Source organism: Lactuca serriola, chromosome 5 (assembly GCF_051521515.1).
Source record: "Lactuca serriola cultivar US96UC23 chromosome 5, Lser_US96UC23_V15, whole genome shotgun sequence".
NCBI lineage: Eukaryota > Viridiplantae > Streptophyta > Magnoliopsida > Asterales > Asteraceae > Lactuca > Lactuca serriola.
Genome location: NC_136412.1, coordinates 220,800,947 through 220,819,496, shown reverse-complemented (window position 1 = coordinate 220,819,496; position 18,550 = coordinate 220,800,947). Strand labels below are relative to the sequence as shown.

Here is an 18,550-nt window from a genome sequence, read left to right as displayed (position 1 = left end):
CTGATGTTAGTATGAATGCAACACGTATACTTACTTAAATATTTTACTATTTAAAGTATAAACTCTTGGTCAGAGTATTTTTAATCCCTTATGTATTTATAGTTAGTATATCTTTTATGGGTTGATATACTTAATTCACTATAAACAATGCTCTGATACCAATCTGTCACACCCCAAAACCAAGAACGGCGGAAACGTTCTGGGGCGGAGGACGTCATGTATAATATCAACAACAATGTAAAGTAGTAAACAAGCAACAACATCATCCATTGCATTAATAAAATAATTATTATACAATTGTATTCTGTCAAATTTTGATAAACGCTAAGCATAAATCAAAATGAAAGATAAGTCTTGAATAAGATCCATCTTCCTTTCTCCTTGCATCGGTACCTGTCTATGATGACCTGAGGATACAAGTAATTTTGAAAGCGAGTATCAGCTTTAAAGCTGGTGAGATCATAAGTATTTAGTGTCTTAATTTGTATGTAAGAATTTGTAAGTCTTTGTAATTCAAGAATTTGTAAGTGTATAAGAATTGTAAGTATTTGTAAGTCTATGTATTGTAAAAATTTGAAAAACCCTGGAATCCCTATGATTCCTATTAGTATGAAGGTGTCTTCTACCAAGACCTAATGGTTCTGTGTGTGTCTCTTGTAAGAGTGTATATTTTCCCAAGTCTGACTACTATTTATCAAAAGATAGTTTCTACATTACCGTGCGTCGTATGAAAAATTCACGAAGTGAATGTAATGGGAAAAGAAATAGTACTATGGTGTAGTGTCGAACTACAACCGTACCTATTACCTTAAATCTAGGGTAATACTTCCAAGTACCATAGTATTTGATATATATATATATATATATATATATATATATATATATATATATATATATATATATATATATATATATATAAATAACTACATCGATACTCAATTGCCTTATTTGAGGGATAAGGTATAATGTGATGTCTAGATCCCAGACTGTACGCTCCCCTATCAAAGGGATTTTGGGACCTACCCACGACCCTTGCATGAATGCAAGCCGTGAGCATCCACATTACTAATGATCATGTATACTCGATATAACAATCACAATTGCGGTGTGATTTATCAGTATAGTTAGATCCTGAACTGGTTCCGTGCTATAGCCCCTAGTGACGTCTATTCTATGTATATGTAAGCGTACTCATGTGAGTCTGATCATGTAATTGTACTTATGTAAGTGTGATCATGTAATTGTACTCATGTAAGTGTGATCATGTAATTGTACTCATGTAAGTGTGATCATGTAATTGTACTATAATGTTCTAAGTGTGCTAGCTGTAATGTGTGTTCTCTCTATCTAGCAAGTATAGTAATGAAATCATTCTAGTATAGATGTATATGTAATGTACAGTAATGTTCTAGAAAGTATTGACTCATGAATGAACTGACTCATTGTATGATATCGCGTTCTAGTAATGGTTCTAGTATCTTCCTGAACTACCCATATGGTAGCTTACTAGTAATCTAAGTGATACGTATGGACGTGGATGTATACCCTTGTTACCCAAGGGCATAGGATGAACTGGAAGGACCTTTTATGACTTTATATGTACACATGATATATAACTAATCTTTAAACGACTTTCGGACGAATACCCAATGTCCCACCAGACCACATCTCAAGGCGCGAAAAGGAAATAGGGTGGATAGTCTTCCTAAGTCTTTTAAACATTTCTTATATAACTATACATATAGAGGCATGCAATTTATAATATAAAAGCATAAATAAGTTTGGTAAAACATTTGAAACACAAATATTAGTTTAAGGAAAGATCGACTTGATGTCAATCTATAAAACAATTTGAAGGCATAAGTTTGATAAAACAATATAAGTACAAGGAACATTTGTTTGAAAACACAGTTGTAAATAAGTTTGAAATATGATAACAGAGTAAGAAGTACAGTGTAATAAGTAGTTTGAAAACATATAAAATGTTTATAAAAATCATTTGAAGGAAACTGTTTGGTAAAACGACTAATGAGTAGCCAAATCTTTTGAATGTTGTATATTAATCACATGTGATTGATGTAATAAGTAATATAATCCTACTTACTAATCACATGTGATTGACATAATAAGTAGCATGATTCTACTTGTATCCCCCCCATAAAACATTTAAAATAGTTTAAAACATTAGTTAAGGGGTATGAACTCACCTGCAATATGTGACTGGAATTGAACGGATGTTATCGTATGGAAGAATCGGACAAGTGCTTGGTGTCAAGTGAAGACTTAGACACACACAATGATCCTAATTATATATATATAAATATGTATATAAATAATTAGTGATTATAACACTAATTATACAAGTAATAGCATTTATGCACAAGGACAACACTTTTGGTCAAGTGCTAGGAGGCTAATGGGTTGCAACAAAGGAGTGCAATGCCCCTAATGGGAGTTTAAGGTCAAAATACCATATTCATTAGAGTTTACGGCCCAGGGGAGTAAGCTCTTGGCCGTAAACTCTCAACCAAGTCATGAAATGGAGTTTAGAAGTACTACAACCTTAGAGGGGAATTGTTTCAAGGCTATACAAGTGTTTGGGCACCACATTGACTCCTTTGGGGAGTTTACGGCCCAAGGACCCTTTTCCCTTGGAGTTTACGGCCGTAAACTCCCTTGGGAGGGTTCTTATTGTTCTTTCAAGTCCCCAACATTTCAAGGAACAAGTCTAGGCTTCAACCATTGGCTTAAGGAAGGTTTAAGGCACTAAATGGAACCATTTGATGGAGTTTACGACCATAGAACTCTTTAGGCTGTAAACTCCCTCACACATGAGGTTCTAAGGATTTTAACTAGTCCAAAACTCATCTAGGTACTTGCCCTAAAAGTCTCTTGGCCTAAGGAAGTGTCTAGGGTGTCCTTTGACCCCTTTAAAGGACTTTACGGCCCAAGAAATACTCTTGGCCGTAAACTCTTCAACACTTATGCTTTTCATGAGTTTTCTAGGTCCTAAACACATCAAGGTGCTTGCCTAAATGAAGACTAAGCCCTAGGAAGAGTTTGAAGGGGTTTTGACCCTTAATCTTGGAGTTTACGGCCTAAGGAGCATCTTGGCCGTAAACTCCCTTCCAAAGTTGGTTTCTAATTATTTTGTTGGTCTAAGATATGAGTTTAAGGCTTCTAGGTTCTTGTTCTAAGGCTAAAGGATCACTAGGCACTCATTTGTGCCCTTTACTTGGAGTTTACGGCCCAAGAGGTGGTTCCTTGGCCGTAAACTCCTCAAACTAAGTTGTTTTGATTTGTTTCTAGCCTCTAATGATCATACACTAAGTCCTTAGTTAGATGCCTAACACGGAAATGGGACTAGGTGGCCTTTAGGCTTGATTTTGGAGTTTACTCCCCAAGAACGTTCTTGGGCGGTAAACTCCCGAATCTTGTACTTTGGACATGTAAATAATGTTATTAAGCATATAACAAGTATTAAAACACATCTATGAAAGTAGACTCACAATCTGGGATGAAAACCCGAAGATCCGTGAGAGAGTATTTGGCTTTTCTCTAATTCGAAATCAAATAATGAACCAATTTGGTTCAAAATTCTATTTATAGTCCTGAGATTTTTGGCAGAAAATATTTCTATTCTCGAAATGGATTCTAATGACCTAGAGTAATGGAATTACAGTGTTGCACAAAATCCTAGTGCAACCACTCTCCTAATAACTCCTTAGGTGTAAAACCCTAAAACTGCCCAAACTTATTCCATAAGTTTGAATTTTTACTGAAACTGCTCTACTTCTATTGGATTGATATGGTTTGATTTGAATGGAAAATTTCGGGTTGTCACAGAAATTGTTAAATCGTCATTTACCCACCTTCAAATATTTTGCAATTGGATTATGGCATCCCTCATTCGAATTGTAAAATATTATGTTGGATCCCAGCCTTAATATTTCATTTGGGAGTAATATTAAGGATCCTTTTCTAATCTAAACCTTGTCTTTCTTTTCAACTGTCTACTTGAAACACTGCTTCAAATGCAACTGCTTCTGGCTCTTCCTCCATCATGAACTTATGTAGGAGGGTCATCTTTGATGGATCGAACATCAATGACTGGATTTGAAACATCCGGATGACCATTGCTACGAGGAAAAGGAATATGTCCTCGATAAAGAGCTTAAGGAGATTGATGAATCTACTGCTACTCCTAAACAGATAGTTGAATATAAAGGTTTGTGGACCGCTTGCTGAAGTTGAATGTCAACTTTGATGAAGAGTTGGCCATTTATATTATCCTACACTCTTTGGTTCCTTGTTATGATCAGTTTCGTATGACTTATCATATGAACAAGGAGGAGGTCACTCTAAGGAAGCTTTAAGGCCTTTTGAGAACTACTGAAATTAGTTTAAAAGGAAAATCTATTGTGTCTACTCCTACTGCTATTGTCCCTGTCTTGGCAATTGGACATGGGAATGGAAAGAAGAGGATGGTCCCTTCTAAGAGCCACAATGGAAAGTCCGATGATGGATCCTCTTCTAGTGGGACCAAATTTGGTTCTGCTAAACCCACTCCCAATCCAAAGGAAGTCAAGTGCTTCCATTGTCATGAAAAGGGGCACTGGAAGCGAAGCTGCCCCAACTACTTGCAGGACATAAAGGATGGGAAGATCAAACCATCCTTCACAGGTATTTATACCATTCTGTCTAATAACTCATCACATGCTAATTCTTGGGTCCTTGATACAGCATGAGGTTTTCACATTTGTTCTGATTTGCAGGGTCTAAAAAGAAGTAGGGATATGGAGCACATGAAGATGAACTTAATCATGGGGAATAGGAAAGTATCACCTGTCACCAAGATTAAAGTTTATTCTTTATTTGTTAGTAGTGGGTTAAATTTAGAATTGCATAATTGTTGCTACTTGTCTGATATGGCGAGAAATATTATTTCTTTTTATGGTTTGTATGAACAAGCTTTTACTTTTTCGTTTAATAATGATATTGGTAGTATTAATGCTTATTATAATAGTAAATTTTATTTTGAAGCATTTCCTTGTAATCGTATATATGAAACTATGATGGTGGTAGATAACTTAGAAAATAATGTGTTGGTTATCGATTCATCCAATGGTTTGGATAAATCATGCTTATGGCACTGTCATCTTGGACATATCAACAAGAAGCGCATAGCCGAACTCCAAAAGGATGTAGTTGGAGTCATTTGACCTAAAGTCAGACAACACATGTGAATCTTGTTTGCTTGGAAAGATGACCAAGTCACCTTTCACTGGTTTTTGTCAAATAGGTGAGGGTTTGTTGGATATCATACACACCGATGTGTGTGGACGCTTCAGATCTTCCATAAGAGATGCTAACCGCTTCTATGTGACTTTTCCTGATGATTATAGCAGATATGGATATATCTACTTAATCAAGAAAAAGTAAGAAACCTTTGAAAAGTTCAAAGAGTTTAAGAAAGAAGTAGAGAAGCAGCTGGGCAGGAACATAAAGATGCTACAATCTGATCGAGGTGGTGAGTATCTTAGTATTGAGCTCCACGATTATCTTAAGGAATGTGGAATTGTTTCATAATTGACGCCACCTAGGACACCACAACTTAATGTTGCGGCTGAGAGGCGCAATCGAACCTTGTTGGACATGGTTCGTTCCATGATGAGTCGAGCTTCGTTACCTATCTAATTTTGGGGGTATGCCTTAAAGACTACTGCCCATATCCTTAATCTAGTCCCAACTAAAAAGGTTGCCAAAACACTTGACGAGATGTGGACAGGGAAGGTTCCCTCGTGAGCACACATCAAGGTTTGGTGTTGCGAGGCTTTCGTAAGGAGAGAGACTCACTACAACCTCGAACCTTGTAGTGAGCATTGTGTTTTCATTGGCTATACATAGAAGTCCTTTGGATATCTCTTCTATAGACCAAGTGACAATGTTGTCTTCATTGTGAGGATATGAGTTTTCTGCGAGAGAGAAGTCATATGCCAAGAGGATAGTAGGAGGCAAATTGACCATGAAGAGCTTCAAGAGCTAAGTGATGAAGGAACCTCAACACTAGTGCTCAACCCAAGGAGGAAACTCTTGTTGAACCAATTGACGAGTCCTTACCTCTGAGGCATTCTAGTAGAGTTAGACAGGCACCTGAGTTTTATGGTTTCCATATTACTACTAAAGGTGATGCATTTATCAGTGATAGTACACTGGTAAATTTGGACGAACCTAACAACTACAAGGAATCCATGGTAGGCCCAGAGTCTGCAAAATGGAAAGAGGCGATGGACAGCGAGATTTTTTCCATGTATGACAATCAAGTTTGGAACTTGGTTAACAATGTACCGGGTCATAAGAAAGTCAGGTGCAAATAGATCTTCAACAAGAAGACCAACATGGATGGGAAAGTACTCACATATAAGGTGCGATTGGTTGCATAGGGAATTACTCAAACTCCTAGAGTTGACTATGACGATACCTTCTTACCAGTAGCGAAGATTAAATCTATAAGGGTTATGCTAACCATAGCTGCATTTCATGATTATGAAATATGGAAAATAAATGTCAAAAACACTTTCCTAAATGGAAAGTTGGCTGAAGATGTTTACATGAATCAGCTAGAGGGTTTTTTCAATGCAAAGTAACCTAATACAGCGTGTAAGCTTACGAAATCCATTTATGGATTAAAGAAAGCATCTCGCAGATCGAATCTTTGTTTTGATGAGAAAGTCAAAGAGTTTGGATTTTCAAGAAGTGAGGATGAGTCTTGTGTATATGTCAAAGCTAGTGGGAATATAGTTAGCTTTCTCGTATTGTATGTGGATGACATACTACTAATAGGAAACCACATCCCAACCTTGCAGGAAGTTAAGTCCTGGCTTGGGAAGTGTTTTTCTACGAAGGACCTTGGAGAAGCTGCCCACATTCTAGGGATAACGATATTGAGAAATAAGAGTAACAGACTAATAGGACTTAGTGAAAGTACCTACCTGGATAAAGTGTTGAAATGTTTCAACATGGAGGATTCCAAGAAAGGAGACTTACCCATCTAGAGCAATACCAAACCGAGTAAGACTCAGAGTCCGAGTAAAGATGCCAATAGCAGAAATGAGTCGAATACCATATGCTTCCGCATTTGGATTGATCATGTATGTTATGACTTGTACTCGCCCTGATGTAGCCTTTGCTTTGAGAACGCTTAGTAGATATCAAGGGAATCCTGGTAAATCTCACTGGAGTACGGTAAAGAACATTCTTAAGTACCAACGGAGGACTAAGGACTGGGTCCTTAGCCTCAGTGGGAGTGATGAACTGAGAGTGACAGGGTATAGTGACGCCAACTTTCATACTTACAAAGATAATTTCCACTCTCAGCCAGGTTGGGTATTTACCTTAAATGGAGGAGCAATAACTTCAAAAAAATTCCAAATAGGAGACTGTAGATGATTCAACATGCGGATTGGAGTGCATAGCGGCAAGTGAAGCATCGAAGGAGGCGATATGGGTAAAGAACTTCATTGGAGACCTTGGAGTTGTACCGGCTGTAAAGCAACCTATGGAGATTTTCAGTGATAGCGAGAATACAGTCACGTTATCCATGGAACCAAGGGGTCATGGAAGATGAAGGCACATCGATAGAAAATATCACTTTCTAAGACATCCAATAGAATAAGGACTCCTCATAGTAAAGAAGGTATCGTCAGAGGAAAACCTAGCGGATCCCCTTAGGAAGGGATTGAGTAGGTTTAAGCACCTGCAGCACGCTAGGAGTATCAGGCTGAAGGACGATATTAGTTTTAGTGATTAGATAGATATTTAGAAACTTGTAATAGCTAAAATGTAATTGACATTTGATGATTGAATAAGAGGAGTTTTATTTATAAGTAAAGTTACTGTCTTGTGTCAATTGTTTACTATTGTTTCATTTTGCATGTTTTGACTTCTAGAATAATAAAGATTATTCAAACCATCCATAGTCTATCATACTTTGGAAATAGGTTATGAAAGTAGACTGTCATGAATGGGTTTTATAAGATTGTGTAAGGTATTAGACATAGAAAAGTTTGCTACAAATATTCATGAGTGCTCTTGAAATAAGATTTAAGTATTAGACTAAACCCACACTCACATGAATCACTTCATGGAATTTATCACGAGTAATTATGAGATGATAATATCATATAGTCTTTAAACCAATATATATGAGTTGTTGATTATGAGTTGGTTGTCCATTGGTAGTGCGAAAATGCATTGGTAACTTGATGTTATAAAACATGTTGTTGTGTATGATTCAACAAATAGTTAGTACAAGAATATAAGTCAAAGTTTATCTGTTCCTTTTATCCTAAGAGGATTAAAAGCAATATCTTGGGCACCTCGATGATTTTGTTTAGATTTATGTGTCGGGCCCAGTCAAGATTCAATTGATGTGTTAAGTTAAGTTCTATGTCAAACAAATCAGAAATCAGGAAACAAACTGTTAGACAATGAGTATAAATTTATTCCATGTCTTTGTCTACATGATATCTTCAATAACAGAGGATTATATGATCCCTTATCTAATAGACGCATCAGAGTATGACAACGGATTTTTGAGAGCTATGATTGCTAATCGGATTTTAAGTTACCTTGGATATCATAGTTATTAGACTTATCCAAGTGGTAGACTGTTGGATTAGGTGTCTAACCCATAACTAAAATTGGTATGTACTTGACCCAATAGTAGCATGGTCCATTTTGGGTTACATTCATCGAAGCAATTTGATAGGATGGATATTTGAGAAAGAGTTATTTATTACTTATTAATATATTGTATGTACAATATATTAATTGATAAATCATATTATTTAATTAGTATTGATCAAGAATTAATTTGGAATTAATTTAGTGATCAAAAGAGACTAATTAAATTAACGGGGACTGATTATGTAAATTAGTGATACATATGTTTTCGGCTAATGATCCATGATTGATTTGTCATGGGCTAAGTTTATAAGTTGGTCCATTAAGTGTTAGTGCAAATCATTGTTGGATCATAGGCTTAAGTGTAAGAATTAGGGTTACTCATGACTCATGGAATTCTACACTATATATATATATATATATATATATATATATATATATATATATATATATATATATATATATATATATATATGACAACCCGTAATTTATTCCGTCATGGTAAAACCATTTCCGTTAGTAAAACCATTTGTCTTTCAATTTTCCGTTAATATTTTGGATTAGGTCATTTAATTTAAGACTTTTATTATAAACTCATGAGTGTCCAAACCCATTTGAAACAAGTGAAAACGCCCCAAATTGTTATTTGGAAAAATTTTAGTTTCAACCACGTCGGGTTACGACAATTAAATCGGGTAAGACCAAAGGCCTCGTTTAACGTTGGTATCGGGTAGATTTCCACCGGGCCACAAACTCAAGCCTTATATAAAGGATGAGTGAACTTCAATTTAGCTTTTTACCACCACCTCATAACTTTCTCTCTCTACTCTCTCTCTAAAACTCGAGTTTGATCCAAAAACACCCCTTTCAAGCTTCAAATTGGTAAGTAATCTATCCTAGATTGTTACTAAGCTTGTTTATCATGCCAATTCGTTTTTAAACCATCCAAATGCATCAAAAAAGTGTGTTTATGGTTTGGTAACCCTCTCCAAAACTGTAAACTCCTTTAAAGAGGGTTTTGAAGCCCCAAAACCCTTCCAAGTCCCTTCTAGTGCTTAGATATGGCTTAAGGACTTGCATGTACTAGATTTGAACACCAAAATCATGTTATTTGGGTAGTAAACATGAGTTTACGGCCCAATAACATTCTTGGACCGTAAACACATCTTGAAGGACCATAAACACACCTTCATAAGCCACAAACACTTTTTAAGGTGTTAAATTGCCCCTTAAACACCTCCAAAGGCTTCCATGAGTGCCTAGAACCTTATATTACTTCATGAGATGCACCAAAACATACACAAATGAACTAAACATGAGTTTATGGTTTAGGAAGGTCTCCCAAAACCGTAAACACCTTCAATGGGGTGTTTAAGTGCCCTTAACACCTTGTAGGACTTAGAATTGGGTCTAGAACTTTGTATGCGTAACCTACAACCACCAAAACACATGATTCATGGAAAAACATGAGTTTATGGTCGTAAACTCATGTGTTTAAGGTATTAAACTCCCCAAGTGTCCTTCAAGAACTGTAAACCCCTTTCCCAAGGTCAAATCAAGTCCCGATGACTTCCTAAGCCATGTAATCAACCCTAGAACCTTCCCTTAAGCAATGTAAGACCTTTAATAATCCAAGAACACACCACCCAAGAGTTTACGGCCGTAAAATCATTGGGATATGGTCTTTGGACTGTAAAGACCCCTAAAGGCTTACTCTTGAGGAGTAAACTCCTTATTTAGGCCCTACACACCCTTAGATGCAACCCGAATCACTCCTAACACATGAAATAAAGTGTTTTCGCGACTTGGAGTGTATATTCTTATTTAATTAGTAGTTCAAAGTCTAATTAGATACAATTATGTATCTCTTCATATTACATAGGAATCTCGCATGTATTCAAGCCCTGAACTAACACTTAGCATCCTAGCCGACACATTTCTCGTCTGGTGAGTTCATACCCCTACACCTTTTTCCATGTTTTTCAATGTTTTCACGGGGGGAATACAAGCAAAAGTAAAGGAATATCTTGTACTCAAACTTATTATTTCATTTGAATTGTTTCATATTCCATATGCTTTTAACAATCGAAACTGTATTAACCAACCATTTGACTTGCAGAGTTAGTTCTAAAACTGATTGCAAATCTTATTATATAGTGTTATATTTTACATTTCACAACTGATTTTCCATTTCATTACTGTTAAAAATCATTAATCTTAGAACTTTAGACGTCCTCTGTAACACTCCACAGAGATACGCGAGTGGAGGACCACCTTTGTAACTAGAACATAAAACAGGATTTTCCGCATTATTACTTGTAAATTCGTTAATCTTAGGGTTGGAGACACGTCCTCTGTAACACTCCATAGAGATACGTGAGTGGAGGACTGCCCCTGTAACCAGAATCTCTTAGTAGGAGAGCGTGACTTGAGTGTATAGATCTATACGGGGCTGACTACCCCGCACCTTGCTGCTAACTAGAGTGGGACCGGCAGGTCTACGGGTGACAAAAGTCATAAATGATATTGGCCTTCCTTTGCCATATCTAGTTTATCGTATGGTTATAGAACTCGCAAACTTAGATAATGGAGATTTACTTTTAAGTAATAAAGAACTTAGTAAATTAATAACCTTAGAAATTAGTTTACTATTTAATTGATACTTTTATATACGTGTTAAAACTAACATACCTTTCAAGGATAACCAGGCTTTCAGGAAACTTCACACAAACACTATAAGTATGGTAGATTCATGTACATTTCATTCAGATTCGATAACCGATCACAAACTTTTAAGAAAAATAAGGGTTTTTCCTGGGATAACAGAACTTGTTCTTAACTAGATCCTGTAATAACCAGATGACAAACAGTTGTTAACCAAACTGTGTAACAAATGGATAACTAAATTTTACTTATAAGAAAATATGGGATTTTCTTGGATAACAACTTTTTCAAAAAAACCAAAGAAAGTTTATTCTTTTACAGAAACAAACCGCTTATGAACTCACCAGCTTTATGCTGATATTTTTAAACTGCTTGTATTCTCATGTCAGCATTAGACAGGTATCCCGCGATCTTTTGCAGAAGACGAAGTATATGGAAGTCACGTCTTTACTTTTGTTTAAACTAATGTATCTATAAAACCTATATTACCTTACTTTCAAACAAATGTAATTATTCTATGTAATGTAATGTTTTGTGTTTACTATGCTTACTATGTATATTGGTTGTGATACTTTACATGACGTCTTTCGCCCCGAAACGTTTCCTCCATTGGTTTCGGGGTGTGAAATAAATTATATATATATATATATATATATATATATATATATATATATATATATATATATATATGTTAACAATGAAACCGATAAAATATGTGTTAAATGGAAAAAATCGTCAAATCATCACTAAATTTTAATTTATGACTTATTCGTAAATTATGATAAAATAATAAGACTTTAATGAAACCAGATAAGTAATGAAACTGATAAACGGAAAAAATAGGTCAAATCGTCTTTTTTACATGTAATTCATATTTTTCGTAAATAAGTTTTAGTTTCGGATTTTTTTTATAAATTTGGATAAAATTTGAAGACTTTTTCGTAGACTTTCTTTTTTCTATAATCATAGATTGATAATATTTAATAGTAATAAGTTGATGTATCAGGATTTGTTGGTAATTAATTATTAATTACTATTAATTAGTTTACCACCACATGCTTGAATATTGTTCCCATCCACTACTGTTTTTATGAGACTCTTATAATTATTTCAGAAAAAACAAAATGTTTTTGTGATGGATGTTTGATATAAAGTATCCTTTTTTAAAGTAAACGATAAGGTTTAGTGGAAGCTTTAGGGAAAAAGCAAATTATGAATAGTACGTCTCGTCTGCATGGAAAAGACAAATTTTTTCTGCCTAGCTACACTGTGGGTCTCTTTTCCCAAAAACATATATCTATAAATCTTGACCTCGTCAATGGTGTCTTCGTTAAGAAACAACAATCATGAGGAAGTTATGGCTTGGTAAATTCCTTCTCTTCTTCACATTTGCAACCACAAACCTCACTTCTGGTTGCTACAAACATGAGAGGGAAGTTCTCCGATTCAAACGCAACCTTGTATCAGACCCTTCTGGTCGACTATCATCTTGGAATGGAAACAACTGCTGCCAATGGCAAGGGGTTGGCTGTGATAATGCAACCGGACATGTCTCTACCCTTGACCTTGGAAGCCCTTATTTGGGTTATGCCGAGATGTTAAGGGTAAATAAGTTGAAGTCCTCTTTGGCCAAGCTAACACAACTCAGGTTTCTAAATCTTTCTTCCATGGGATTTTCTGGCATTGTTCCTCATTTTATTGGAAATCTTTCGAATTTGTGTGCAGGGCCGGTCCAAACATATATGGGGCCCGGGGCGGAAAGAAAAAAAGGGCCCCTCAAAGACCAATATAATAAAGATTCAAAAACTATAATTTACTCTTCACTATAGAAGTGTTCAATTAACAATAACAAGCAAACTAAATTGTTTATCTTTTAAGCTAATTAGAGTTTCAATCAGCTTTAGGCCCTAAAAATCATTTAAGCAATAACTTTTATTATATATATAAACTACATAGCCCATAAATTTTTGGGCCCCTAGAGTCGTGGGCCCTGGGCGGTCGCCCGGGTTGCCCACCGTCTGGACCGGCCCTGTTTGTGTGTGCTTGATCTCAGTTACATGGATCTAGTCGTTGATGATTTCACATGGGCTACAAGCCTTTTGTCACTCAAACATCTCGATCTGAGCGGATTGAGTGTTGTTAAAGCTCCAAATTTCAACAACGTGCTGTTGTATATGATTTCTTCTTTACAGGTGTTACGCTTGTCGGGATGTGAGCTTTCTAATCCTCATTTCTATGGCATGCATCTTGAATCGAATCTTACTCTTTCTCCAATTCACACACTTGATCTTAGTTCCAATTTTGTCCAAGACGAATTCCCTCTGTTTTTACAAAACTTGACGTCTTTACAAGTTCTTGATCTTTCGTTCAATGAACTCAATTCTTCAATCCCAGTCATGAAAAAGGTTGTCGACCTCAACCTTGAGGAAAATAGGTTTAAGGGTATTGAAAATACTAGAGTCTGGAGACTCTGTCAGTTACAGCGGCTGGATCTTTCATTCAATTCTATGGAAGGGGAATTCAAGGGACCATCAACCAATGGATCCGAATGTGCCCAATTTTCTCTGGAGACGCTGATTCTAAATGACAACGAGTTTGGTGGAGAAATTCCAAAATCATTAGTAAGGCTAACAGCCTTGAGAGAGGTTAATCTTGCATTTAACCAGTTAACTGGAACCATCCCAGAAGCTATAGGAAATTTAACAAATTTGCAGGAATTAGATCTATCTTGGAACAAATTATCAGGTTCGATTCCTAATTCTATTGGAAACCTGCTGTTGTTAAAAAACCTTGATTTATCTTCGAACCTGTTGAACGGGACAATTCCATTCTCCATAGGACGACTGTCGAATGTAGAAAAATTGTGTTTCCTCTACTATCAATTGTGTGGGCTTCCATTATCGCTTGGAAGCCTCTCAAAACTACAGTATCTGGATATACAGGATAACTTTTTACAAGGGCCATTTCCTAGCTTTCGAAAACTTTCCAAACTTAGTTTGCTTGACATATCGAACAATTCTTTATATGGTGTAGTCACTGAAGCCCATTTCCCAAATACATCTATGTTAGAATACTTTGATGCAAGCTCAAACTACAGATTGAGCTTCAAGATTTCGCCCGATTGGAGGCCTCCTTTCCAATTAAGAACACTTCAACTTCGATCATGCAAAACTGAATCAGAATTTCCACGTTGGATTCGAACACAAACAAGTCTTGACACCCTAGTCCTTTCCAATACTAGCATTTCTGGACCACTTCCAGATTGGCTTAGCGAGCTCCCAATCATGACCATTCTGGATCTCTCCCATAACTTTCTCAACGGTCCATTGACAAACCTTCCATCTAACCAAACAATCGAGTCTTTAACACAAGGTTATGCTAGTGTGTCAAATACGTTGCTTCTTAAGAACAACCTCTTTAATGGACTGATTCCAGAGTCACTGTGTAATGTTACAAATTTAGCTATTCTCGATCTTTCTAGAAATATGCTATTGGGGACTTTTTTAGATTGTCTTGGAAATCTAAAAAAGCTGAAGGTTGTGATATTAAGTTCCAACCGGCTCTCAGGTGTCATTCCAAGCTCTCTTGGCAATCTTGGTTCTTCGCTACAATGGTTAGCTCTAAACAACAATAGTTTCCATGGTGAACTTCCAAAAGCTCTAACAAATTGCACAAGTTTAAGTTTGTTGGATTTGGGTGAAAACAAATTCTTTGGAGGTATACAAAAATGGATTGGCGACAATAGAAAGGTTCTGGTTGTCGTCAGGCTATATAAAAACAGCTTCACAGGTCCAATTCTTGTAGAGTTGTGTAAAATATCAACTCTCCAATTCATGGATCTTTGGAGAAAACAAAATAACAGGAATCATCCCTTGCTGTTTCCACAACATAAGTGGAATGATCACCGGAGGAGACTACATTACAATTCTTTCTCCAGGCACATTCGAGCGCAGTTTAAGCCAGGTAATGAAAGTAGTTACGCTGGAGTATACAAACACATTGAGTTACGTTGTCAACATGGACCTTTCGAGCAATAAACTGGTGGGGGAAATACCCAAGGAGTTGATACTTCTTTTAGGATTGCTTGGTCTTAACTTGTCTAACAATCACTTCACAGGTCGTATTCCAGATAGAATTGGTGATATGAATTCGTTAGAATCTCTTGACCTTTCTATCAACCATCTTTCAGGGATGATCCCACAAAGTCTGTCGGCATTGACATTTCTTAGCCATCTGAATTTGTCACACAATAACTTATCCGGAAGAATCCCAACAGGAAGTCAGCTCCAGACGCTCACTGATCCATCCGTATATGCTGGCAATAATGAGCTTTGTGGTAGTCCGTTGCTAATCAATTGCAACCATGATGAAGTCCCAGAAACAGGAAGAAATGCTGAGGAAGATGAAGACAATGATGGCGATGAGAAGATATGGATTTATGGTGCAACAGGCGCTTTCACAACCGGGTTTATGGGAATTGTGGGAGTTCTGGTGCTTAAGAAGAGATGGAGACTCACTTTCTTCAATTTTGTTGGATATTACATTTGCAAGAAAGTGTGATACTCAAAAGCAAATTAAAATGCTTGATCAAACTTGCAGATTTTGTTTCTTTTCTTAGACAAAGTCTTGAACACAAAATAATGTGGAGTGGATTGAGCAACTCGTCTAAAACTTCATGGACCAATTGAACCTTATGAAACATGTGTGTGTGTGTGTGTATATATATATATATATATATATATATATATATATATATATATATATAGGCGTAGGTTATTCTATTCAAACTAATTATTGTGTTCTTGTATTAATAAATATGGGTAAATTATTTTTACTTATTTTAAGAAAGTGATTAATACATATTATTGAATTAAAAATAATCGAAAAATATCATCTAGTTTAATTAGAAGGGTATTTTAGTCAATTAAAATAGATTTAATAAAGGAAGTTTGCATATTTTAAGGGATCATGGACTATATTAATTTTAAAAATCTGATTTTACAAATTATTAGGTTTTTAATTCGGACATTCTGACAGAATATGTTTGAGTATTTTAAAAAATAACAAAATTTCTTGTAGAATAACAAAGTTCTCGAACCATCAATTGAAGAATTAAAACAAAAATTACATTAATTCTTATAGAATAAATGTAACATTTGTTAAGAATTACATTTATTTTTAAAGAATAAAACTAAAAAAAACTTTCAAATCGGGAAAAAAACATCAAAATCTTACAAAGACACTGATACATTCTAAAAGAATAATGTTGCTAAGAATCACTTTCAATTCCATGGTCCATTCTTCAAGCGTCAGCTGCTTCCGTTCCAACATAATTGGAATTCGTGATTCCATTCTGAGAAAAATATCCATATTCCATTCCAACATATCAAAGCCAACTTCTACAATGCCATTATCATCATGTGATTTCTCACGATCCAAGATGCAAATGCCACCTTGACCTGTACATGAGGTACTTCAGCTACTATTCCCTTCAGATTCTTGTATTCTTCCATGACCATTGGACTCTGTATGCACACTTAACTTGGTCATTATTTATCCCACAAAAGTTGATTAGAACTTAACCAACCATGTATCAATTTCTCCAGGATTATAATCCCAACCTGTTTCAACGAACAAACAGAACAGACATCAACCTAAATAGTTTTTTCAATGTTTCTAATGAAAAAGAGGAGATTTCAAAAACATCATTTACCACTCATTGAATTTCAATAAAAATGTAAATATCCGACAAATAATTTCAGAGGAAACACCTAAAATCATAAATATCATTTATCTCTCCTTGAATTTCATTTTCACATATACACTGATAAAAACCTAAAATCCCAAAAGCAATTTAAGAGGAAAATTGATTTCAACAACAGTTGGGGATCCTAATTTTTAACAAAAACAAACAAAAAAACCCAATTGGTGACTATCATCCATGGAGAAGACAACATTAACATATGATTTCAACATGAAGACAACATCAGATTTTCAAACAATTCCCTGATTTCAAAAAAAAAAAAAAGAAATCGGTGCTCTGATTTCATGAAAAAAAGCTAATGATGCTCTGATACTTGAGTTTTAGGAGAAACAACAATGATACTCGATTTTCAAGCATTAAACTCGAATCACAGAGCAATAGAAAAAGAAAACCTTTACATATAGAAGATGCCTGAGGCGAAGGCGGCACAGTCAAAGCAAACAAAGGCAAAGTCGGCGGTGCCGATGGCATTGCAGATCGGACGGAGGCAGACGAGATCGGAGCTGGAAGAGAAAGAGGTGGAATAGAGAAGTGGAGTCGAAGAGCAATGGTGTGAGTATGATCGAGATGTCCCGCTCTATGAAGAACATGATGAAGGGCAAACCTACAAAGGGTTGACGGTGTCGATTTGTTCAATTTAGGGTTTTCAGAACCAGTTTTTAGATAAAGAGGGGAAAGAGATTTAAACCGGAGAGATACCATGATTCGAGGGATTATTTTTGGAAGTTATTAAACAAGTGACTAAATTACCCTTATTTATTTATTTAATTATTTAATTTTTTATTTAATTTTGATTGGCCCACATTTATGCATACACTAAGATGTTATATTTAGTTTAAACAATATATATATATATATATATATATATATATATATATATATATATATATATATATATATATATGGTTTTTATTTTTTGAGAATGTTAAATGCTTTTTAGTTGGTGTTAAGCTTCGGTAATAACATTAATTTGATTTTACTTTCGTAAATAGAAGGCATTTGGACAATTTTGTAGACTTTTTTTTTTTTTTTTAATTTTCCTATATATGTCCGACGAACATCATTTACTAATAGATTTATGACCCATTTTGTGATAAATTCCGTCAGTAATTAGTCGGTAGAAAATCCAGATTTAACATCCATATTTTTTCTAAAAAAATGCAGAAAAATCCAATCACTACAAGGAAAAAGGTCATTACCGGCGACAAAAGTCGCCGGTAAAAGTCCCAAAAGTCGCCGGTAATACTAATAGCGGCGAAGCGTCGCCGGTACTGAGTCGCCGCTACTGCCTCGTCGCTATTGATCAGTTTGTCGCCGCTAATGATAAAAGTCGCCGCTATTGTTATGTCGCCGCTAATGAGTATTGTCGCCGCTAATAAGCTAGTCGCCGGTAATGACATCTGTCGCCGGTAAAAGTGTCGCCGGCAAAAGCGTCGT

General features: G+C 35.7%; 2 protein-coding genes across 2 annotated transcripts; both read left to right on the top strand.

The window, feature by feature from the left end:
• The first annotated feature begins 12,695 nt into the window (after nt 1-12,695).
• Nucleotides 12,696-13,178, top strand: LOC145050195 (phytosulfokine receptor 1-like). The gene has a single exon (XM_078998484.1). It carries the CDS (start codon nt 12,696-12,698, stop codon nt 13,176-13,178), a length of 483 nt encoding a protein of 160 aa, XP_078854610.1.
• Nucleotides 13,179-13,406: 228 nt separating this feature from the next.
• LOC145050194 (receptor-like protein EIX2) lies at nt 13,407-15,909 on the top strand. Its single transcript, XM_078998482.1, has 2 exons — nt 13,407-15,066; nt 15,212-15,909. Exons 1-2 carry the CDS (start codon nt 13,407-13,409, stop codon nt 15,907-15,909), a joined length of 2,358 nt encoding a protein of 785 aa, XP_078854608.1.
• The last annotated feature ends 2,641 nt before the right edge of the window (nt 15,910-18,550 follow it).

Bases quoted from the DNA above. Each gene is read 5' to 3' on its own strand.
- LOC145050194 (XM_078998482.1), top strand. From the start codon at position 13,407: ATGGATCTAGTCGTTGATGATTTCACATGGGCTACAAGCCTTTTGTCA. The intron at 15,067-15,211 runs GTATACAAAAAT...ACAAAATAACAG, and splicing joins TGAAAACAAATTCTTTGGAG to GAATCATCCCTTGCTGTTTC.
- LOC145050195 (XM_078998484.1), top strand. From the start codon at position 12,696: ATGAGGAAGTTATGGCTTGGTAAATTCCTTCTCTTCTTCACATTTGCA.